Consider the following 26691-nt stretch of genomic DNA (forward strand, 5'->3'; position numbering starts at 1 on the left):
TTATGAAACTAACGGTTACCTGATATACATCCCCTTGATTTCTACCTGTGGGGTCACATGGAAAGCAAGGTGTATGTTACAGAGATCCCAAACCGTTTGACAAACGGGACAGTGTGACAAACATTCACAACATCACTGGGGTTTTTGAACGTGCGCGAGTCACCTGTGCGACGGGTTGAAGTCAGATCAAGAGGGGCGGAACTTTGAATATTTGCTCTAAATGTAAATACAGTACATATCATATGGCATTGTTACTGTAGGTTATGTATATAAGCTACTGTGCCGAGTAGCAACCCTGTATATAAGCTACTGTGCCGAGTAGCATTTATATATGGCAGCCTCGGGGCAATGTTGCCACGTGATAATATATATAAATGCTACTCGGCACAGTAGCTTATATACAGGGTTGCTACTCGGCACAGTAGCTTATATACATAACCTACAGTTACTGTTAATAAACGTCACTAACAACAGAGGACGTTTCATTTACACCCCATATAGGTTTCATCACATTCCTACCAAACCTGTCATGTGCTGTTACTCGGAAATTATGGAGAATTGACAATTTGGTCATTTAGTCATTATCTTTATTTATGACTCACGAATACACCCCTGATTTATGAAAGGTATTACGGAACACTCCGAATATTTATAATTTTTCATATACAGTATTTAAAAGAAAGAATAAATTTATGCAGTATTAATAACGGCTAAAAGTAATAATAAAAATTGCGTTAACAGTTATAATAACAATATGGTTACCAAGTTATGAACTATGATGCTGACTAAAATCATGTCGGATTATTGGATTAACTAGGAGGCTTGTATACATTCACCAGCTAAATGGAAAGTTTGTTTATAAAAAACAGTTGGCCAGAAGGCTTGTGCATATCTGAGAGCCAACTACATATTGTGTGACACCCGAATTCGCCCGCGGATTTGGTCTTTCCTTAGAGTTACTTAAGACTGATACAAGGTGCCCACCCCAAGGCCATCATCGTGGAAGATAATAAGGGATAACAGGCGTGAAATTATAGTTTAAACACGAGAAAGTGGAATTAAAAGTGGGCAGATAAATGCGAGAATTGAAGTCTGGTGACAACGAGGTAGAAGATAGCCTAGTAGAGATAAAGGGAAAAAGAATAAGGACAGAGAACTAGAGTAGGAGGAAGACTGAGAGGATACACGACACAGAGTAACACCAGAAACAATAACCAAACCTGACTTAGATGAGTTACTTCAGTTATGTTTTTCTCTCGCATAGAATCAAAACTTATGAGGTTGCACATTAAGACACTAAAATACACTTTCATAAACACAGTTGATGATGATTAGTAAAATAATGCTTAATAATAATACCTTAATAATGCTAAATAAATACCATAAAGTTCCCGATGCTGACAACAGGAAGTGTAGAATCTCTTGTAAACAAAGACAATAGGAGAGTGCAATGACAATAGCTTCTTCCTGGAAGAATCTATCAAAAATATTATATAGCATTTACAGTACATCTTTTAGGAAAAATAGTTAATTATAAATTGCCACATTTCTATTTCTATTGAAAGATGTAAAGTGTGCGTACAATTGATAAGACCTTCACAACAAGAACCTCTGTGTGGCCGGTATGAAATTGGTTCGGTCTAACCTCTGGAGTAAACTTTTATCAAGCCTTGTGAAATATTTTCATTTTTTATTATTTATATAGTTATCCAACACAGCTACGATTCTAAAAATATATCTGGGAGTATAACAAATATTGGGAATTAGAGTGAGACTAAATAATAGGTGAGGAGCGACGAAGTGTGTGGGACCGTATGGCACAACTTAGCACAGTGATTGTCTGTCCTTAAACTGCAACTGTTGCAGCTAGGACCTGCTAATGATGCTGCTGCTGCTGCTGCTGATGCCTCCACTCGTCTTGCTTGCAGAGTAATCCTTTATGGTCGCACTAACTTGCCTTAATTCTGGAACTCTTCTTAGCAACACCTAAGAAATAGCTTGGTTGAAAACACGAATCGTTGAGTTCCCAGGCACCTTTTTTTTTCTTTTAATGTGCTGCCTTAGTTTAGGGAAGTTAGGGCTTGACACTGACCATTACCTAGTATCCAAAGTAGTGCACTGTGTTGATTTATATTCCATTAATTATAAGACACGAGAAGTTTCAATCCTTGGGAAGGTTGCAGCAAGAAGGGCTCGAGAATTTTGGCGTAAGTCATATTGCAAGTATAAGACTTAAAACTTGAGTAGGATATGTTTAATTTTTTCCAAAAGACGATGACACCTGTTTTCTAAAATGGTGATGGGTAATCTCGTTCATTTTTCCACACCTTCTACAGGGCTGGGGGACTGGACGCACTCAGTTATTCATCTCTTACAAGTATTCACTTAATTCATCCAAGAGGTACACCTGTCGGGGCGTTCACCCAGCACATACGATCAACCGGGGTCCCCCTGTTAGCATACTCGGCACGTGAAGTGGCCAGAGGAGGGAAGGGGAGGGCTGCTCGGGGCTTAGTAGGTAAGGCAGGGGCAAGGGGCAGAGGGGGAGCCTTAATAAAACACAGGTTAAGTAGATGAGGACACATGTAAGAGCGGGAGGGGTTGAGTGAACAGGCAGGAGGCATCGTCGGTACAGGAGGGGGGTGAGTGGATATCCTGGAGTGTGAGACAGTGTGCCACAGGAAGCAGTGAGGGGCGGCGCGCACACATTATCCTTGGCACGATAAAAATAAATGCCTCTTGGCCGAGGAAGCAAGAGGAGTGGGACAAAATATGAGTTAAATTTGGAGAGAAAACTGCTTAGCTGGATGCCTAAACCATAAGAGCCAAATGCCATGCATCAAAGCTCGATCTGTTTTAATTAAATTCAAGGGAGGAAATTATATAATTTCAGGGAGTGGAGATTCGAGGGTAGTACCGGAGGAAAGCGGAAGAAAGGGTATCAATAAAGGGTTTGGCTAGGAGGAGGAGGAGCCCCTGCCCCTGCTGGAGAAGGACCCTGGCTCATTATTATAAGCTCTTGAGAAGAATGACCTGTGTGACAGCGGTGTCGGAAGGACACTGAGGGGTCACTGACACACTGAAGGAGGAGGTAACTGACACACTGAAGGAGGAGGTAACTGACACACTGAAGGAGGAGGTAACTGACACACTGAAGGATGAGGTCACTTACACCCTGAAAGTGGAGGTCACTGACACACCGAAGGAGGAGGTCACTGACAGACTGAAGGAGGAGGTCAATGACACACTAAAGGAGGAGGTAACTGACACACTGAAGGAGGAGGTAACTGACACACCGAAGGAGGAAGTCATTGACACGCCAAAGGGAAAGCTGGTTCAACGGTAACAACAGTGCGGGAGAGGGGAAGGGGGAAAGGGGCGGAAGGGGTCAGTCAGGGGGTGAGGGGGGCCGGTAAAGACTCCCTACATCACACGATATGGACGCCAGTCACTAGGTGAACCCCCGCGGCAGCAAGACACGAGTTCGCACTAAATATAACAACAATATACATAACGCTGTACGAGTCCAACAATGTTTTCTGGATATAACTGAGCAGCTGGCACTGCTTAACGGAGAAACCGGGCTAGGGTGTGAGGGAAGTAAACAAGAGTCCGCGCCGCTGCTTGAAAGACACTGTGAGTGGTTGGCCTTGTGCTGGTCTAGTGGGCGCGGAGGAGAGCCGGACGACGAGGTGCTGGCGTCGCCGCTGCTGGAAGAAGAGGATAAGGTAGTGGTAGTGGAGGCGGTAGTGCTGGAGGAGGTGGTGGAGGTGGAGCTGTGGCAGGTGGAGCACAGGGTAGGAAGGGGCTCGTGCTCCGGGATCTCATTGACGACGACGCCCATCACCTGGTGTGTAGGGCAGGTGTGGTAACAACACGAGTCGGGGCCGTACGAGGACTCTTGCTCCTCCAGCTCGCCGATCTTCGGGTCTGCAAAGTCGACAGGTATTAGTCACGTCATCCAGGCTGATAAATTTGTCTTTCAGGACAAAAAATTGTTTTGCAGTCAGCAACTGTCTCTCCACCCTAATTTACATGATCTGATCCTCACATAATCCTAATACCCTAAACATCTGACGCTGAAATACGCAGCTGTTAAAACTAACAGTAAGATAATTACCACCACAACACCGATAAATCAAACACCTGAAGCAAAAAGACCAGGTGTTAAAACTAACAGTTAGCATAACAACTGATATTAATTTCACACTATTTCACACTTCAGCGTGACATTAGATCATTTTGCCGAACATCAGATGGTCATTATCATTCTGGTCACACTGTACAGTAGAGAGTTATGTCGTGGTGATGCTGAGGTGTGATGTTGTGGAGAGGCTGAGGTGATGCTGTGGTGTGATGTGGATATATTGAGGTGATGCTGTGGTGTGATGATGTGGTGATGCTGAGGTGATGCTGTGGTGTGATGTTGTGGTGATGCTGTGGTGTGATGTTGTGGAGATACTGAGGTGATGCTGTTGTGTGATGTTGTGGAGAGGCTGAGGTGATGCTGTGGTGTGATGTTGTGGAATGTGAGGTGATGCTGTGGTGTGATGTGGAATGTTGGGTGATGCTGTGGTGTGATGTTGTGGTGATGCTGAGTGATGCTGTGGTGATGTTGTGGTGATGCTGTGGTGTGGAGATGCTGAGGTGATGCTGTTGTGTGATGTTGTGGAGAGGCTGGTGATGTTGTGGTGTGATGTTGTGGAGATATGCTGTGGTGTGATGTGGAATGGTGATGGTGCAGTGTGATGTGGAATGAGGTGATGGTGCAGTGTGATGTGGAATGTGAGGTGATGGTGCAGTGTGATGTGGAATGTGAGGTGATGCTGTGGTGTGATGTTGTTGAGGTGATGGTGCAGTGTGATGTGGAATGATGGTGCAGTGTGATGTGTATTGGTGATGGTGCAGTGTGATGTGGAGATATTGAGGTGATGCTGTGGTGTGATGTGGAGATATTGAGGTGATGGTGCAGTGTGATGTGGAGATATTGAGGTGATGGTGCAGTGTGATGTGGAGATATTGAGGTGATGGTGCAGTGTGATGTGGAGATATTGAGGTGATGCTGTGGTGTGATGTGGAGATATTGAGGTGATGGTGCAGTGTGATGTGGAGATATTGAGGTGATGGTGCAGTGTGATGTGGAGATATTGAGGTGATGCTGTGGTGTGATGTGGAGATATTGAGGTGATGCTGTGGTGTGATGTGGAGATATTGAGGTGATGGTGCAGTGTGATGTGGAGATATTGAGGTGATGGTGCAGTGTGATGTTGTGTAGACGCTGAGGTGATGTTGTGGTGATGCTGAAGTGATGTAATAGTGTGGTGTTGTGGTGATGTTGAGGTGATGCTGAAGTGATATTGTGGTGTGATGATGTTGAGGTGTGATGTTATGGAGATGCTTAGGTGATGTAGTGTGAAGTTGTGGTATGATGCTGTGGAGATGCTGAGGTAATGCTGTAGTGTGATGTTGTGGAGGTGGTGAGGTGATGTTGTGGTGATGCTGAAGTGATGTTGTATTGTGATGTTGTTGTGATGCTGAAGTGATGCTGTTGTGTGATGCTGTAGTGTGATGTGCTGTGATGCTGTGGCGATGCTAAGCGATAGTGTGGTGCGATGATGTGGAGATGTTGAGTGATACTGTGGTGATGTTGAGGTTTGATGTTGTGGTATGAAGATGTGGAGATGATGAGTGATGCTGTAATGTGATGCTGTGATGTGATGCTGTGGCGATGCTGAGTGATGCTGTGGTGGCTGCTTGGTGTGTCGTTGTCTGAGGATAAGGGATTGGATGTTACGTTGTTTGTTTGTATGTGTGTGTGTGAGAGAGACTAAACACACTCGCGTTTTTATTGTTTGAGACTGAACCTGCTTGTGTGTGTGTGTGTGTGTGTGTGTGTGTGTGTGAATAACAGAAGCGGGTGGACCAGACCAGATTGGTGAGATAGCCCACGACGCCCTCCACAAGGCTGTATCCCCACCATGCCTCATCGGCCTTTGTCCCACACTCCTGCAGGTATTTATAGAAACAGTCGAAGACTCTTCACTTACACTCACCTTAGCGGGTAAAGCATAAATTCGTGAGGTCTTCAATAAACTGATAAACAGGAGAGAGAGAGAGACTGTGTATACGTGCATGGCTGTGAACCTGTGTGTGTGTGTGTGTGTGTGTTGTGTGTTTGTTATTGTTGATGTGTGCCTACACGAATACTTTCACTACACACTTACACCACACGTTCACACGACACTGTACAACCATTCCTCGTGACAAGAATAAAAGAAGCAAACTAAGTGAGAGATGGCACCGGCAGGCACGGTATGTGAGAGATGGCACTGGCAGGCACGGTATGTGAGAGATGGCACTAGCAGGCACTGTATGTGAGAGATGGCACTGGCAGGCACGGTATGTGAGAGATGGCACTGGCAGGCACTGTATGTGAGAGATGGCACTGGCAGGCACTGTATGTGAGAGATGGCACTGGCAGGCACTGTATGTGAGATGGCACTGGCGGGCATATGTGAGATGGCACTGGCAGGCCCTGTATGTGAGAGATGGCAGTGGCAGGCACTGTATGTGAGATGGCACTGGCAGGCACTGTGTGAGAGATGGCACTGGCAGGCACTGTATGTGAGAAGATGGCACTGGCAGGCACTGTATGTGAAGATGGCACTGGCAGGCACTGTATGTGAGATGGCACTGACAGGCACTGCATGTGAGATGGCACTGGCAGGCACTGCATGTGAGAGATGGCACTGGCAGGCACTGTGTGTGAGAGATGGCACTGGCAGGCACTGTATGTGAGATGTGGCACTGGCGGGCACTGTGTGTGAGAGATGGCACTGGCGGGCACTGTGTGTGAGAGATGGCACTGGCGGGCACTGTATGTGAAGATGGCACTGGCAGGCACTGTATGTGAGATGGCACTGGCAGGCACTGTATGTGAGATGGCACTGGCAGGCACTGTATGTGAGATGGCACTGGCGGGCGCACTGTATGTGAGATGTACGGCAGGCACTGTATGTGAGAGATGGCACTGGCAGGCACTGTATGTGAGAGATGGCACCGGCAGGCGCATGTGTGAGAGATGGCGCGGCAGGCACTGTATGTGAGAGATGGCACTGACAGGCACTGTATGTGAGAGATGGCACCGGCGGTGCTGTATGTGAGAGATGGCACTGACGGGCACTGTGTGAGAAGATGGCACCAGCAGGCTGTATGTGAGAGATGGCACTGACAGGCACTGTATGTGAATGGCACTGACAGGCACTGTGGCATGTGAGAGATAACCGGCAGGTGTGTGAGATGGCGCTGACAGGCACAGTATATGAGAGATGTCACTGACGGGCAGGTGTGTGAGGAGATGGCACTGACGGGCACTGTATGTGAGAGATGGCACTGGCAGGCACTGTATGTGAGATGGCACTGGTAGGCACTGATGTAGAGATGGCACTGGCAGGCACTGTATGTGAGAGATGGCACTGGCAGGCACTGTATGTGAGAGATGGCACTGGCAGGCACTGTATGTGAGAGATGGCACTGGCAGGCACTGTATGTGAGAGATGGCACTGGCAGGCACTGTATGTGAGAGATGGCACTGGCAGGCACTGTATGTGAGAGATCACTGGCAGGCACTGTATGTGAGAGATGGCACTGACAGGCACTGTATGTGAGAGATGGCACTGACAGGCACTGTATGTGAGATGGCACTGGCAGGCACTGTATGTGAGAGATGGCACTGACAGGCACTGTATGTGAGAGATGGCACCACAGGCACTGTATGTGAGAGATGGCACTGACATGCACTGTGAGAGATGGCACTGACAGGCACTGTATGTGAGATGGCACTGACAGGCAGAGTATGTGAGAGATGGCACGACAGGCACACTACAGGACAGAGATGGCACTGGCAGAGTAATGGAGAGAGATGGCACTGACAGGCACACTACAGGACAGAGATGGCACTGACGGGCACACTACAGGACAGAGATGACACTGACAGGCACACTACAGGACAGAGATGGCACTGACAGGCACACTACAGGACAGAGATGGCACTGACAGGCACACTACAGGACAGAGATGGCACTGACAGGCACAGTACAGGACAGAGATGGCACCAGGCACACTACAGGACAGAGATGGCACTGACAGGCACACTACATGACAGAGATGGCACTGACAGGCACACTACATGACAGAGATGGCACTGACAGGCACACTACAGGACAGAGATGGCACTGACAGGCACACTACAGGACAGAGATGGCACTGACAGGCAGAGTATGTGAGAGATGGCACTGACAGGCACACTACAGGACAGAGATGGCACTGACAGGCACACTACAGGACAGAGATGACACTGACAGGCACACTACAGAACAGAGATGACACTGTTGGGGCACACTACTGGAACCAGAGATAGCACTGACGGAGCACACTACAGGACAGATGGCACTGACGGGCACACTACAGGACAGAGATGGCACTGACAGGCACAATACATGACAGAGATGGCGCTGACAGGCACACTACAGGACAGAGATGGCACTGACAGGCACAATACATGACAGAGATGACATTGACAGGCACACTACTATGCCAGAGATGACATTTATTATGGTGACACGGTGTTGGCAGGAGTTTAGTGTGACTCATCTTAGTAAATAATATATTAAGTGTAAGTGTTGTATGTCCAGGCTGATCATTATGTCATGTACTGTATATGTTAAGTAAACTGCTGTATACATCTCGTAGAATATGTTAACAACTAATTATCTCTTGATATGTCTAAGTAAACTACAAAATTCTTAGGATGTAACACACACACACACACACACACACACACACACACACACACACACACACACACACACACACACACACACACACACACACATTTTCTATTTTTTTCAACCTATTTATTTATTCGTGTTTTCCTAAGAATTCTTAAAAAGTGCACCAATAACCTACCACGGTTCGGTATGGCCAAGAGAGTGTACATATGTTTGTACTGACCTGATTGGTGTCACATGCATTGTACTTCAGTTGTACAGAAAATAGCAAATAGAAAAAGAAATGAAATGTAAATTTTTGAAAGGCATCGAGCGAGTGAGTGACTTGTGTAAGCTGTACAGTGCACTGGTGAGATTACGCACAACATGAACTATTTATTAATATTTCTTCTTGAATATCACAATATGAACCAATGCCACAACTTACGTGTTGAAGAAATGTCCATTATATAAATTTTATATTGTAGAACACCGTATATAAAGTGAGGTATGCAGCTATACATAGAAAACCTGCAGAGCGTCGAGGGGAAACTGATGAAAACATGCATCAAGTTTAGCACAGATCATCACGTGTTACCTCTCTAAGACTTTGACGACTACAGAAAGTGTGCAAAATTGCATTTATGCTGTGACAGTAAGCTGACAATAACAGTGGGAACTAAAAATATCAAGTCGGATACGAAAGTACTACAAATGCCTTCTGACAGTAAGCTGACACTAAGCTGGAAATGGCAAGCTGGATAAGCCCATAGTAAGAATACTGGATCAGATGAATATTAGGCACCCCAGCTTATATCACATGATGATTAAAGAATCTAACACTACCTAAAGGGGTTATGTCTTGTTATGTAATGTTATGAGGTTGGGTGGGGTGGGTGGGGTGGGTTGGGGTGGGGTAAGGTAAGGCAAGGTAAGGTAAGCATTAAAGTGTTTAATCATCAGTGATATAAGGTGGGGTGACCTTCAGGTGATAGAGAACACCTTGTCACAGTAAGCAGACATTATTAACACCAGTGCTTCATGTCACTCATATAAAGTGCCAAGGTATTCCACAAGAAGGAGCCGCGCGCACATGTTATCACAGATGTATCGCGAAAATACTAAGCATTTTCACCTACATCAGAGTGAGGGTTTATGAACGGAACACAAGCGTGACATGCGACTAGTTAAGGGAACATAATAGTTACAGTGCACGGCAGGAACACAAGCGTGACATGCGACTAGTTAAGGTAACATCATAGTTACAGTGCACGGCAGGAACACAAGCGTGACATGCGACTAGTTAAGGTAACATCATAGTTACAGTGCACGGCAGGAACACAAGCGTGACATGCGACTAGTTAAGGTAACATCATAGTTACAGTGCACGGCAGGAACACAAGCGTGACATGCGACTAGTTAAGGGAACATAATAGTTACAGTGCACGGCAGGAACACAAGCGTGACATGCGACAAGTTAAGGTAACATAATAGTTACAGTGCACGGCAGGGACACAAGCGTGACATGCGACTAGTTAAGGTAGCATAAGAGTGGCGGCGTTACCCTGACAGAGAAAGGTAGGCTCTCCAGCCACAGGTTTATCCTTGGGGAGGAAGTAAGGACACTTCTGCTCCACGTCGTGACAAAATCGCCGACACGGCTTGACTCTGATGCCGTCCACGTAGTAGGGGAAGAGCTGCGAGCACACCCAGTACCGGTACGCCTCCTGTAGGGGGGAAGACCACGTCAGTGTTGGCTGCCTGACATACTACACTACACTACACTATACCTCCTGTTGGGGCAGAACACGTCAGCAGTAACCGGCTGACTATAACCTTCACACTTTTATATCTACACAAATAGGGAAGAAAATAGATTAAGCGAGATAGTAGTCACTAGTAACGATGTTTGTAAACAAATAGATAAAATAAAACCTTATAAGTCATCAGGTCCCAATGAGATATTTGCCAGAATATTAAAGGAATGTAAGGAAGAGCTTAGTATGTCCTTAGCAAACTTGTTTAACATATCATTAAAAACGGGGTAGTACCAGAATCCTGGAGGATAGCGAATGTGATACCGATTTTCAAGAAGGGAGACAGATGACCAATTGACCATCCTCTAACTACCGTCCAATTAGCTTAACATCAATTGTAGGCAAATAACTGGAAGCAATCATTTCTAACTCAATTCGAAATCAACTCGAGAAACACAAATTGATCAATGATTCCCAGCATGGCTTCACAAGTGGGCGTTCATGTCTGAAAAATCTATTAACATTCTTTTTAACTGTTTTTCTATCAGTGGATGATGGATAAGATTATGATGTGATATACCTCAACTTTAGCAAAGCCTTCGACAGAGTCCCCACGAAAGACCAATATGCATTAATGACACTAAATTCGATTGGAGTAGCGTCACTAATGGAGTACCCCAAGGCCCAGTACTTGGACCATTATTACTTATTGTTTACATAAACGACATAGATATAGGCGAAAACAGCAACATAAGTAAATTTGCTGACGTCACTAAACTAGGGCATGTAATTAAGTCTGACGAGGACTCCGCAAAACTACAGGAAGATCTAAACAAAATTCGCATGGTCTGAAATTTGCAGATGAAATTTAATGTGGACAAATGTAAAGTACTTAGTCGAGGAGATGTAAACAGAGAAACCAGATATCAGATGAACAACATTGATGGAGAGAAATCCGACTGTGAGAAAGATTTAGGGGTAATGATAAGTAGGAATCTTATGCCAAGTCAACAATGTGTATTTGTTCGAAACAAGGCTAACAAAGTACTTGGGTTCATACAAAGGAGTGTTAGTTACAAGACTAGCGAGGTTATCCTAAAACTATATCTTGCACTTGTGAGACCTCACTTGGATTATGCAGTTCAGTTGGTTACCCTACTTCACAGAATAGATCTACAATCCCTAGAAAGCATACAGAGGAGAATGACAAGACTAATCCCTGGCAGCCACCAAACTGGTGCCTGCACTTCGGCATCTCAGCTACCCTGAGAGATTGGAGCGCCTGAACTTGCCTAGCTTATACTACAGACGGGCAAGGGGGGACCTAGTTGAGGTCACAAGGGGTCACAGCTCAAGATTGAAGAAGCCGCAAGTCCGGAAAACCGTGAGGGCAAACTTTTTCGGAGTGAGGGTTGTAAACTCTTGGAACAATCTACCAGAGAGTGTTGTGACGGCACCGAGTGTGAGCTCTTTCAAGAGAAGACTTGACCTACACTGGAGCGGGTTCAGGTACATTCAGGAGCCGGTGCATGCCCAGTATTTGCCAACAGTGCGTGACAGAGACGTGACCGATCGCCCGGGCGACTAGCGAGCCGACCTTTTGGTGAAGAATATAAAGGAAAAGAGACGTGACCGATCGCCCAAGCGGCTAACAAGCCGATCAGTGGCGAAGAGGATAAAAGTAAAAATAAGGAACCTTGAGTACAGAGACAGATTAAAGAATCTGAATCTGCGCTCCCCCAAGAGACGTAGAGTCAGTGGCGATATGATCGAGGTGTATTTTTATTTTTTTCGGGCAGTAGCCCACCCGGGCACAGGTCATTTTTAATGACCCACATCAAGGCCTGGGGAGCGAAAATATAAATAATAATAATAATTACGATGATGATGATGATGATGATGATGATGATGATGATAATAATAAAATTAATAAAAATAAATACAAATAAATAACAATTATAATAAAAGAAAATAATAATAATAATAAAAAAAAAAAAATAATAATAAAGAGCCATAAAAAAACTATATATCAAGAGTGAGAAAAGATATATGTATGTTGTGTTGTCAATAGTAAAAGGAACAATTGAGACCCTGCAATTGTGTGTAAATGAGGCAGAAAGTCAGATCAGCAACCTGGGACTTGGTCACAATTTTTGTGATGCCATATGGCAACAGGGTATAAGTGGAAGTCAGGCCTAACAAAGGCGACATAATAAAGATACTTAAATTATCCAACCAGCAGCGAACTCATAGCAGTGGCTTTAAATTAAAGAAAATAGATTTAGGCGCGAGACAGGTAAACTTTGGTTTGGAAATAGAGTAGTGGATGAATGGAACAAGTTACCTAACATTATCATGAACTAGAACTAGCTGGATAGCTTCAAATATAGGTTGGATGGATATATGAGCGATAGGGGTTGGGTGTAAATGGGACTGCCCAGTATGGGCCAATAGGCCCGCTGCAGTTTCCTCCATTCTTATGTTCTTATGTTTAACAAAACAAAATAGTCATTCAATAGCCAACAAAACATGATAAATTAAACTACATTCGAGTGAGGTATTGAGTGGTGCAGAGTGGTACAGTACCTTCTGAGAAAAAAATACCTCGACCCTTGACCTGAACCCCCAAAATACAGCATCACTAGGAATGGTCACGATATCTATGTACGGAATACTGTACAGAGTCGTCGAAAATGAATGAGCGATCTCAATATATTCACCGCTACCCATTTAATATCTGAACATTGTAGATCCTTCTAGTTACTTAGGAGACGGAGTTACCGGTGACACTTGACCTCAGCATGAGTGAGAAGTTCTTGTATGGGTAAAATAGTCACACAGTACACAACTTAACACAGGTTTGTATTCTCTTAATCATGAAAAACAATGTATAAACTTGAGGACAATAATAATAATAATAATAATAATAATAATAATAATAATAATAATAATAATAATAATAATAATAATAATAATAATAATAATAATAATAATAATAATAATAATAATAATATGATAATGATAATGATGATAATAATAATAATAATAATAATAATAATATAATAATAATAATAATAATAATAATAATAATAATAATAATAATAATAATAATAATAATAATAATAATAATAATAATAATAATAATAATAATAATAATAATAATAATAATAATCATCAAGGAAGTGATTGGGTCTTGAAAAAAAAAAAATAAAAACAAAAGTAGCTGGGGGTCAGGGGAACACCTACCCGGGAAGTTTTGACAATATTTAACTTAATTTCGCACATTGTTACTTATTTTGTGAATGTCTAATTGTTAAAACAAGTGAACGTATGCCCTTCGTGCCAGGTGAAAGTTTGAACGCTTGTGCTTGGCTAGCGCGCAACCGCCGTCCAGCTGACAGCGTACAGCGACAAAATGGTTAATTAATGCCTTCCTAAGGAAACCATCGATTTGGGACCAGGTTTGTTCCACTCTACGAATTTTTTGATATTTTTCCACCAAGCTTGATGAAAAACGATTGTGCCGTTTCGGCTGCCCAGAACACACACACACACACACACACACACACACACACACACACACACACACACACACACACACACACACACACACACACACACACACACACACACACACACACACACACACACACACACACACACACACACACACACACACACACATGGCTATTCCTATAGTATATTAGATAGATACACAGTACCCAAAATTAAACATGTGTTTATTGCAATAATATTGTTCATGCATATAGTCTTAATAATGCCTTTACAAATTATAGTTATTACTTAACTTGAATTTGTTTAATATCTTTAATTGTGCACCATTATTGAGAGACGATAAACTAAAAGGTAAGCTTTTTCTGCACTGTATTGTGTGAGAATTAAAAAGTTAAGACTTACCAAGAGGATTTATCTCTGATGCACCAGCAACTGGGGTTTCAATAGCACATGTAGTATTAAAATAAAAATAAATAAGCTGTTCCATGATATATACAAACAAAATGTTAAGTTTTCTTTACCATGTGATATTCACTCATTTGGTTTTGTTTTCTTTTTAGTTTTAATTGCATCAGCGAGTTTTTTCAGGGAGAGTAAACGCTGCTGTTTTTGTTGCTGGAAGGCCTCTCTGCTCTGCCTTGATATTTGAGCCAACTCCTAACACTGTTATCTTTGATTCTAACTGTTTATTTCACACAAAGTTTCTTATTGTCTTCCTGCTGCAACCTCTTCTGCTTTAACACACTTCTATACCAACATAATAGGGTCTCCCTCCTGGGGGACACACACATGCCCTAGAGCCCTGACCTCCTGGGGGACACACACAAACATGCCTTACAACCCTGACCTCCTGGGGGACACACACATGCCTACAGCCCTGACCTCCTGGGGACACACACTTGCCCTAGAGCCCTGACCTCCCGACACACACACACACACATGCCCTACAGCCCTGACCTCCTGGGACACACACTTGCCCTAGAGCCCTGACCTCCCAGGGGAACACACACACACACACACACACACACATGCCCTACAGCCCTGACCTGCAGGACACACACACACACATGCCCTACAGCCCTGACCTCCTGGGAACACACACATGCCCTACAGCCCTGACCTCCTGGGGACACACATGCCTTCAACCCTAATAGAAGCTATGATAAGAGGGCATTGTTGGCCAGGTATTCTCAACAGTTTAAACCAGCTGAAGAACTACTGCTGCATGTCAAGGATAGTTAGGGCTGTTAATGAGGCTTCAGTGACGTCATCTTCCGTCGGTGAACCAGGTTGATCGAGTTATCATATATCAGGTGAGGGAGGTGGAGGAGGGGGTGAGAGGGGGAGGAGGGTGAAGGGGTGAGGGGAGGTGGGGGGAGGGTGAGGGGGTGGGGGAGGGAGGGGTGGGGAGGGGGTGGGGTGCTACGCCTCCCTCCCTCCTCCTCCATCCGTCTCACCTCCCCCCTCCTTTCCTCTTCGTCTACTCCTCCAGTTTTCATTCCTTCTTCTTCTTCTTCTTCTTCTTCTTCTTCTTCCTCCCACCTCTCATCTCCCTTTCTTCCATAATCCCTCTCTTCCTGCTCAACTTCCACCTGTCACCTCTTTCAATTCTTTCCCATTTCCATCCCTCCTCCTCCTCATCCTCGTTTCCCTCCCTTTCCCACGTGCGTCGCCTCCCTGCATCGTTACTTCGTTCCTCCTCCTCTTGCTTCCTTTCCTCCTCCTTTTACTTCCTTTCCTCCTCCTCTTGCTTCCTTTCCTCCTCCTTTTACTTCCTTTCCTCCTCCTTTTCCCTTTCCTCCTCCTTTTACTTCCTTTCCTCCTCCTTTTACTTCCTTTCCTCCTCATCTTGCTTCCTTTCCTCCTTCTCTTTCCACTGACATATCGAGAGAATGAGTAAGACGATAACACACACACACACACACACACACACACACACACACACTCCAGCTGTCTCGATATAATACTCGTTATTTTATATCAAATGACTATATACTTCTCGCATATGTATGACGTCATGACCAAATGTTATTCAATATACTTTACGTTGTAGGTCATTCATTCATTCATTCAGTTCACGTTGTAATTCATTCATTCTTTCAGCTAATGATGTGCGTCATTCATTCATTCACTACCTGGTGCACCTGAGGGATTTTACCCAATTAATATATGCTAATTAATTTCAAAGGTGATAATAAAGTGATTAATCCATTCATTCATTCGTTCATTACTCATTCATTCATTAAATTATTATTCATTACTCATTCATTCATTACCCATTCATTCAATACTCATACTCATTTATTCATTCATTCATTACTCATTCATTCATTATTCATTACTCATTCATTTATTCATTTCTCATTCATTCATTACTCATTCATTCACTTCTCATTCATTCATTCATTCACTCATTACTCATTCATTCATTTCTCATTCATTCATTCATTACTCATACTCATTCTTTCATTCATTACTCATTCATTCATTACTAATTCATTCATTCATCTCATTCATTCATTACTCAGTAGTAGGTAATAGGCAGCTATCAAACGAGAAGTACTACCGCCTGGGAAGATATTGGAAGCATAATGTGTTGTCTAATGGTAGACCCTGCTGCCATATGGCATCACGAAAATGTGACCAAGTCCCAGGTTGCTGATCTGACTTTCTGCCTCATTACACACAATTGCAGGGTCTCAATTGTTTCTCTTACTATTGACAACACAACATACATATATTGTTTCTCATTATTGATCTTTCATTTTTGCATTATTATTAATTATTATATTATTATTATGTTGTTATATATTTTATGAATTATTATTATTATTATTATTATTATTATTATAATTATTATTATTATTATTATTATTAGTGTTGTTATTATTATTTATAGTTATTATTATTATTATTATTATTATTATTATTATTATTATGTTATTATTTATTTATAATTATTATTATTATTTATTATTATTATTATTATTATTATTAGTGTTGTTATTTTTATTTATGAATTATTATTATTATTATTATTATTATTATTATTATTATTATTATTATTATTTATGAATTATTATTATTATTATTATTATTATTATGAGTTAAGTATTATTATTTATGAATTATTATTATTATTATTATTATTATTATTACTATTACATTTTCTCCCTCCAGGCCCCGATGTGGGTCATTGACCTGTGCCCGGGTGGGCTAATCCCCGAAAACTCATTCATTCATTACGCATTCATTCATTACCCATTCATTCATTACCCATTCATTCATTCACTACCCATTCATTCATTCATTACCCATTCATTCATTCACTACCCATTCATTCATTCACTACGCATTCATTATTCATTACGCATTCATTCATTACCCATTCATTCATTCATTACCCATTCATTCATTCATTGCCCATTCATTCATTCATTACTCATTCATTCATTATCCATTCATTCATTCATTACCCATTCATTCATTACCCATTCATTCATTCATTACTCATTCATTCATTCATTACTCATTCATTCATTACCCATTCATTCATTCATTACCCATTCATTCATTCATTACCCATTCATTCATTCATTGCCCATTCATTCATTCATTATCATTCATTCATTACCCATTCATTCATTCATTACCCATTCATTCATTCATCATTACCCATTCATTCATTCATTACCCATTCATTCATATTCATTCATTACCCATTCATTCATTCATTACCCATTCATTCATTCATTACCCATTCATTCATTCATTACTCATTCATTCATTACCCATTCATTCATTCATTACCCATTCATTCATTCATTACCCATTCATTCATTCATTACCCATTCATTCATTAAACCCATTCATTCATTACCCATTCATTCATCATACCCATTCATTCATTAATTACCCATTCATTCATCCATTACCCATTCATTCATTCATACCCATTCATTCATTCATCACACCCATCCATTCATTCATACCCATTCATTCATCCATACCCATTCATTCATCCACACCCATCCATCCATTCATTACCCATTCATTCATTCACACCCATTCATTCATTCATTCATTACCCATTCATTCAATCATTACTCCACATTCATTCATTCATACCCATCCATTCATTCATATCTATCCATTCATTCACACCCATTCATTCATTAATCATCCATCCATTCATTCATTCATTACCCATTCATTCATTCATTCACATTACCCATTCATTCATTCATTCATTACCCATTCATTCATCCATCCAATACCCATCCATTCATTCATTCAATAACCATCCATTCATCAACCCATTCATCCATCAACCCATTCATTCATCCACACCCATCCATTCATCACCCATTCATCCATCCACACCATTCATCCATCACCCATTCATTTATTCACACCCATTCATTCATTCACAACCCATTCATTCATTCATTCATACCCATTCATTCATTCACCAACCATCCATTCATCCACCATCCATTCATCCACCATTCATCCATCCACACCCATCCATTCATTCATCCATCCATCCAACCCATTCATCCATCCACACCCATTCATCCATCCATCCATCCATCCATCCATTCATTCATTCATCCATCACTCATCATTCATCCATCCAACACCATCCATTCATCCATCCATCCATTCATTCCACCCATCCATCCATTCACACCCATCCATTCATTCACACCCATCCATCCATTCACACCCATCCATTCATCCAATCCATCCATCCACACCCATTCATTCATCCATCATCCATCCATCCATCCACACCCATCCATTCATCCACACCCATTCATTCATCCACCCATCCATCCATCCACACCCATCCATTCATCCAATACCCATCCATCCATATCCACACTCATCCATCCATTCATAAACCATTCATTCATCCATCCACCATCCATTCATCCACACCAATCATCCATTCATCCACACACCATTCATCCATCCACACCCATTCATCCATTCATCATCCATCCATTCATCCACACTCATTCATTCATCCACAATCTATCCATTCATTCACACTCCATCCATCCATTCATTATCCATTCATCCTTTCATTACCCATTCATTCATTCATTACTCATCCATTCATTCATTACTCATTATTCAATTTATTACTCATTCATTCATCTATTACCCATTCATTCATTCATTACTCATTCATTCATCCATTCATTAAATATTCATATTCCAACATTGCAGATAAAAAGTTCACCCATTTACTTCACTTAAAACTTCATTACATTATCTCACTTCACTTAACTCCTCCTTCTATTAAGCCTACTTCACTTCAAACTCACTTCATTTTAAACTCAATTCACTTAAATCTCACTCTTTTAATTCATCACCTAACTATTTCACTTCAAACTCACTTCACCTTAATATCAATTCACTTCAAACTCACTTCACCTCAATATCAATTCACTTCAAACTCGCTTCCAATTAATATTAATTCACTTCAAACTCACTTCACCTTAATATCAATTCACTTCAAACTCTTTTCCAATTAATATTAATTCACTTCAAACTCACTTCACCTTAATATCAATTCACTTCAAACTCGTTTCCAATTAATATTAATTCACTTCAAACTCACTTCACCTTAGTATTAATTCACTTCAAACTCACTTCAACGTAATATTAATTCACTTCAAACTCGCTTTCAATTAATATCAATTCACTTCAAACTCACTTCACCTTAAGAATTCACTTCAAACTCACTTCATCTTAATATCATTTCACTTCAAACTCACTTCACCTTAATATTAATTCACGTGAAACTCACTTCACCTTAATATCAATTCACTTCAAACTCACTTCACCTTAATATCAATTCACTTCAAACTCACTTCACCTTAATATTAATTCACTTCAAACTCGCTTTCAATTAATATCAATTCACTTCAAACTCACTTCACCTTAAGAATTCACTTCAAACTCACTTCAACTTAATATTAATTCACTTTAAACTCACTTCAACTTAATATTACATAACTTCAACCTCACTTCAATTTATACTTCACTTCCAACTCACTTCACTTAAATAGTAATTCACACCATTCACTTCACTACAGCATAATTTTCATCAACCTAATTCATACTATTTTTGTTCACCAATTCAGACTAAAACTTAAATTTTTATTCTGTCCAACTGATTATGTCCGGTTATTTCTGTCCAATAGATTGTCTGGTTACTTCTGTCCAATAGATTATGTCCGGTTATTTCTGTCCAATAGATTGTCCGGTTATTTCTGGACACTCGTATCCACACCTTGTCACTAATATCCACATCTGGTAACTGATATCCACACCTGGCCACTCACATCCACACCTGGCCACTCACATCCACACCTGGCCACTCATATCCACACCTGGTCACTCACAGCCACACCTGGTCACTCACAGCCATACCCACTCCACAGCCACACCTGGTCACTCACAGCCATACCTGGTCACTCACAGCCACACCTGGCCACTCACATCCACAGCTGGTAACTGATATCCACACCTGGCCACCACATCCACACCTGGCCACCACATCCACACCTGGCCACTCATCCACACCTGGTCACCATATCCACACCTGGTCACCTCACAGCCACACCTGGTCACTCACAGCCATACCTGGTCACTCACATCCACACCTGGTCACTCATCTACACTTGGCCACCTACATCCACACCTGGTCACTCATATCCACACCTGGTCACTATTATCCACATCTAGTCACTCATATCCACACCTGGTCACTGATGTTAGCCAGATGTTAACGTATTCAACATCCATCCACAACATCACCTTTAACACAAACTATACAGTGTAGTGTCCCAAAACATAGCCCGGGTATACATGGTTTAATGGGCAGACATTGTGAGGAGTGTGAGAGGGGAAGGTGTTGAGGACGATCAGAATAGAAACATTAATAGTGGGTTGAGACGCGGGAAGCAGCGGGCGACACGTGTGCCACAATCTTGTTTATTTCACCGGATTTTCCCCACGTGAGTATCGACGGCGTTTCCTCTTTATCAGGCACAAACCAAAATAAATCCTCATTTGGTTTTCCTGTGCACTGAATATTAATGGATAAAGAGAAAAAGTTAATATATGACGAATTTCTTACAGTTAGTGGACAATGGCAGTAGCGGCCACACCAGGGACTCCATAGCGCTGTTTCCCCCAGTGAATATCCTAAGGAGGGCAAGATAAGGATAATAAACATCCGCATTAAGGGTAATTGCACGCAGGGTTACATATAGATATCCAGCAGCGCCTACTTCGCCTTGGTGGACATTGTTGATGGCGAAAATGATGATGAAGAGGAGGAAGAACAAAAAAGAAAGGAGAGACTACAAACACACGGAAACAAATTATTTACGTACACATAATTACAAACATAGACACGTGTACACATTCTCTGTCGCGTCGAGAGTGGAAAGATAAATAAACCAATAACGTGAATAAAACCATTAGGGAGTTTTAGTGAGTGTGATGGTTACCGCAGCAATTATACTACCACTAAAGTCTATGGACGTTTGCCATCCATTTTCACTAAGTCCATTGAACACTGTCAGTCTGGGTCGTAGCAGCATTATGATAACTGAAGCGGGTAAAGTCTTCCTGCATTATCCTGTACTGTATCTGACTCTGCTGTAACCTCATGTACACAAACCTAGAACCATCACGCTCCCCGAAGGAAAACAGAATGAGCTGCCAACAACAATGTCCTGGACAGTACAGTGCAGTGCAGTTACCAGGTGGCCGTCGTGGTGTGAGAGTCCGTGACCATGCCTGATAAATGCGCCGTACCTGGATGCTTTTCAAATTACAGACTACAATATAAAAGTCTGATATTTTATCGATTTCTAAAGGATGAAAAAGATGAAGTGGATTTTATTGTGTATGCAGCAAATATATATGGTGCAACAGGAGGAAGGCCAATACTTGAGAGCTGTTGGCAGGTTTAAATATAAATTCCCTAAAGTCTATCGTTCAGCCAGGAGAACGGATGTGGAGAGACAAGTACCTAGTTGTTGCTTGAAACTGTTGTATAGTCTAGTCATCTGTAATATACCTAGTGGCCATATTGATAACCTCTACACATATATACTTGTATTCACTGATTTACTGTAACAGCTCGGGGAGAGAGAATGATGATAACTATAATCACTAAATTGTTTTCCTTATTTTCTTTAACTATTTTATTTAATTATTGTATACCCTCTGACGCCCGGTAACTAGCTAGCCCATATGCCTATGATTACTCGATTAGTTTTACACTGATACTGTCAGCAAAATCATGAGAGCATAAATAATAATAAAGAGAGAAAGAAGAGGATAATTAATAATAATTAGAAAAAAAAGAACAGGAATATCATAAAAATAATGATTACATGAGATATTCAAGTGGCTAACTGAAAGATATAGTGGTGGGGATGAGAAATCAGGATGTATGGCAAGAATATCATCTGATACAGTGGAGTGGTCTCACCAAGGATAATATACGAGTCTTCCCTTACGAACGTTTTCTTCCACTACGGCCAACGACGTCACATAATAAGCTCCGCCCCCTGCGCATGGGTAGACTTGGTATAATTAGACGGTACCATCCTGCACCCTGGCTACCCACTTCTAGTCCACCTTAACCGGAATGATCCACTTTTACGGAAATAATACCGAAACTTCGATCTAGAAAATACCGGAATTGAGATTTACGGATACAATACCGGAATTCCGTTTAATTATCCCCATTCCACCATTTATCAATCAAAGGCTTCAGTTTTACCAAATTATGTTTTCAATTATTCTCCATTAAACTCTATGTCTACCACTCTCCTGTTTCCCTCCATATCATTATTTTATTATTTTCCCCTGTTGTCTCTCTTACCTCCTCACCCCCCCCAAAACTTTCCTCCAGTACCTCCTCCTCCTCACCTACACAGTCCACAATACGTCACTTCACCCTACACTACCCTTTTTGTCCCTTCCACCAATTTACACTTTCCCGTTGTCCTTTTATAAAATTCCGTTTTCCTGTTGACCTTTATCTTATTACCGTTTTGTTTTGTTGTCCTTCCACCACATTTTCTACACCTCAACGCTCTCTATCCATGTGTGTGTGTGTGTGTGTGTGTGTGTGTGTATAATAGCTTTCAACTTAACCAAACCCAATTTTACCTAACCTAACCTAACCGACGATAATCTAACCTTGTCTAACCTTACCTCACGTAACCTAACCTAACCTAACTTAATCAACTCTAACCTAACCTAATCAAACAAGACTAAAACCAAACTAAACAAACTAATCTGACTGGGGCCTAATGCTCCCAGTTAGGTTTGCTTGGGGTCTAATATGACTTGGGGCCCATATCACTTGTTACCATAACGCCTCCCATGTCAAGGAGACACTCCCACAATAAGGAGACACTGCCACAATAAGGAGACACCCACAAAGGAGACACTGCAATAAGGAGACACTGCCACAATAAGGAGACACTGCCACAATAAGGAGACACTGCCACAATAAGGAGACACTGCCACAATAAGGAGACACTGCAAAGGAGACACTGCCACAATAAGGAGACATTCCCACAATAAGGAGACACTCCCACAATAAGGAGCACTCCCACAAGGAGACACTCACAATAAGGAGACACTCCCACAATAAGGAGACACTGCCACAATAAGGAGAAACTGCCACACAAGGAGACACTCCACAATAAGGAGACACTGCCAATAGGGAGACACTGCCAACAAGGAGACACTGCCACAATAAGGAGACACTGCCACAATAAGGAGATGCCACAATAAGGAGACACTGCCACAATAAGGAGACACTCCACAATAAGGAGACCTCCCACAATAAGGAGACATCACAATAAGGAGACACTCCCACAATAAGGAGACACTCCCACAATAAGGAGACACTCCCCACATAAGGAGACACTGCCACAATAAGGAGACACTGCCACAATAAGGAGACACTGGCCACAAGGAGACACTGCCACAATAAGGAGACACTGCCACAATAAGGAGACACTGCCACAATAAGGAGACACTCCCACAATAAGGAGACACTCCCACAATAAGGACACTCCCACAATAAGGAGACACTCCCACAATAAGGAGACACTGCCACAATAAGGAGACACTGCCACAATAAGGAGACACTGCCACAATAAGGAGACACTCCCACAAAGAGAGACTCCCACAATAAGGAGACACTCCCACAATAAGGAGACACTCCACACAATAAGGAGACACTCACAATAAGGAGACACTGCCACAATAAGGAGACACGCCACAATAAGGAGACACTCCCACAATAAGGAGACATCTCACAATAAGGAGACACTCCCACAATAAGGAGACACTGAATAAGGAGACACTCCACAATAAGGAGACACTCCCACAATAAGGAGAATGCCACAATAAGGAGACACTGCCACAATAAGGAGACACTCACAATAAGACACTACAAGAGACACTGCTAAGGAGACACTGCCACAATAGGAGACACTGCCACAATAAGGAGACACTGCCAATAAGGAGACACTGCCACAATAAGGAGACACTGCCACAATAAGGAGACACTCCCACAATAAGGAGACACTCCCACACAAGGAGACACTCCCACATAAGGAGACACTCCCACAATAAGGAGACACTGACAATAAGGAGACACTTCCACAATAAGGAGACACTGCCACAATAAGGAGACATCCCACAATAAGGAGACACTCCCACAATAAGGAGACACTCCCACAATAAGGAGACATCACATAATGGAGACACTGCCACAATAAGGAGACACTGCCACAATAAGGAGACACTCCACAATAAGGAGACACTCCACAATAAGGAGACACTGCCACAATAAGGAGACACTGCAAAAGGAGACACTGCCACAATAAGGAGACACCCCACAATAGGAGACACTGCCACAATAAGGAGACACCCCACAATAAGGAGACACTCACAATAAGGAGACACTGCCACAATAAGGAGACACTCCCACAATAAGGAGACACTGCCACAATAAGGAGACACTCACAATAAGGAGACACTCCCACAATAAGGAGACACTCCCACATAAGGAGACACTCCCAAAGGAGACACCCCACAATAAGGAGACACTGCCACAATAAGGAGACACTGCCACAATAAGGAGACACCCCACAATAAGGAGACACTGCCACAATGAGACACTGCCACAATAGGAGACACTCCACACAAGGAGACACTCACAAGGAGACACTGCCACAATAAGGAGACACTGACCACAAGGAGACACTGCCACACAAGGAGACACTGCCACAAGGAGACACTGCCACAATGAGACACTGCCACAAGGAGACACTCCCACAATAGAGACACTGCCACAAAGGAGACACTCCCACAATAAGGAGACACTCCCACAATAAGGAGACACTGACACAATAAGGAGACACTGCCACAATAAGGAGACACCTGCAAACAGCAAAGAGACCTCAAAAGAGACACTCCAATAGGAGACACTGCCACAATAAGGAGACACTGCCACAAAGAGACACTGCCACAATAGGAGACACTGCCACATGAGGAGACACTCCACAATAAGGAGACACTCCCACATGAGACACTGCCATAAGGAGACACTGCCACAATAAGGAGACACTGCCACAATAAGGAGACATCCCACAATAAGGAGACACTGCCACAATAAGGAGACACTGCCACATAAGGAGACACTCCCCACAATAAGGAGACACTCCCACAATAGGAGACACTCCCACAAGGAGACACTCCCACAATAAGGAGACACTGCCACACAAGGAGACACTGCCACAATAAGGAGACACTGCCACAATAAGGAGACACTGCCACAATAAGGAGACACTGCCACAATAGGAGACACTGCCACAATAAGGAGACACTGCCACAATAAGGAGACACTCCAATAAAGGAGACACTCCCACAATAAGGAGACACTCCCACAATAAGGAGACACTCCCAATAGGGAGACACTCCCACAATAAGGAGACACTCCCACAATAAGGAGACACTCAATAAGGAGACACTCCCACAATATGAGACACTCCACAATAAGGAGACACTCCCACAATAAGGAGACACTCCCACAATAAGGAGACACTTCCACAATAAGGAGACACTCCCACAATAAGGAGACACTGCCACAATAAGGAGACACTGCCACAATAGGAGACACTGCCACAATAAGGAGACACTGCCACAATAAGGAGACACTACCACAATAAGGAGACACTGCCACAATAAGGAGACACCCCACAATAGGGAGACACTGTCACAATAAGGAGACACTCCCACAATAAGGAGACACTCCCACAATAAGGAGACACTGACACAATAAGGAGACACTGCCACAATAAGGAGACACTTACATCAGGGACACTCCAACAAGGAGACACTGCCACAATAAGGAGACACTGCCACAATAAGGAGACACTGCCACATAAGGAGACACTCCAATAAGGAGACACTCCCACAAGGAGACACTGCCACAATAAGGAGACACTCCCACAATAAGGAGACACTCACAAATAGGAGACACTGCCACACAGGACACTCCACAATAAGGAGACACTCCCACAATAAGG

At 42.5% G+C, this 26691-nt stretch overlaps 1 protein-coding gene across 1 annotated transcript in view; it reads right to left on the reverse strand.

The window, feature by feature from the left end:
* Positions 1-364: 364 nt before the first annotated feature.
* The window catches only part of LOC121877236, a 68517-nt gene continuing 42190 nt past the window's right edge, over positions 365-26691 (reverse strand). The window contains exons 2-3 of the mRNA XM_042382870.1: positions 10333-10495; positions 365-3930 (exon numbers count right to left, since the gene is read on the reverse strand). Of these exons, the coding sequence (XP_042238804.1) occupies positions 3452-3930; positions 10333-10495 (642 nt within the window). The 3' untranslated portion in view covers positions 365-3451. The remainder of the gene's footprint in view (positions 3931-10332; positions 10496-26691) is intronic.

The sequence above is a fragment of the Homarus americanus genome, unplaced genomic scaffold (assembly GCF_018991925.1).
Source record: "Homarus americanus isolate GMGI-L3 unplaced genomic scaffold, GMGI_Hamer_2.0 scaffold367, whole genome shotgun sequence".
Classification (NCBI taxonomy): Eukaryota; Metazoa; Arthropoda; class Malacostraca; order Decapoda; family Nephropidae; genus Homarus; species Homarus americanus.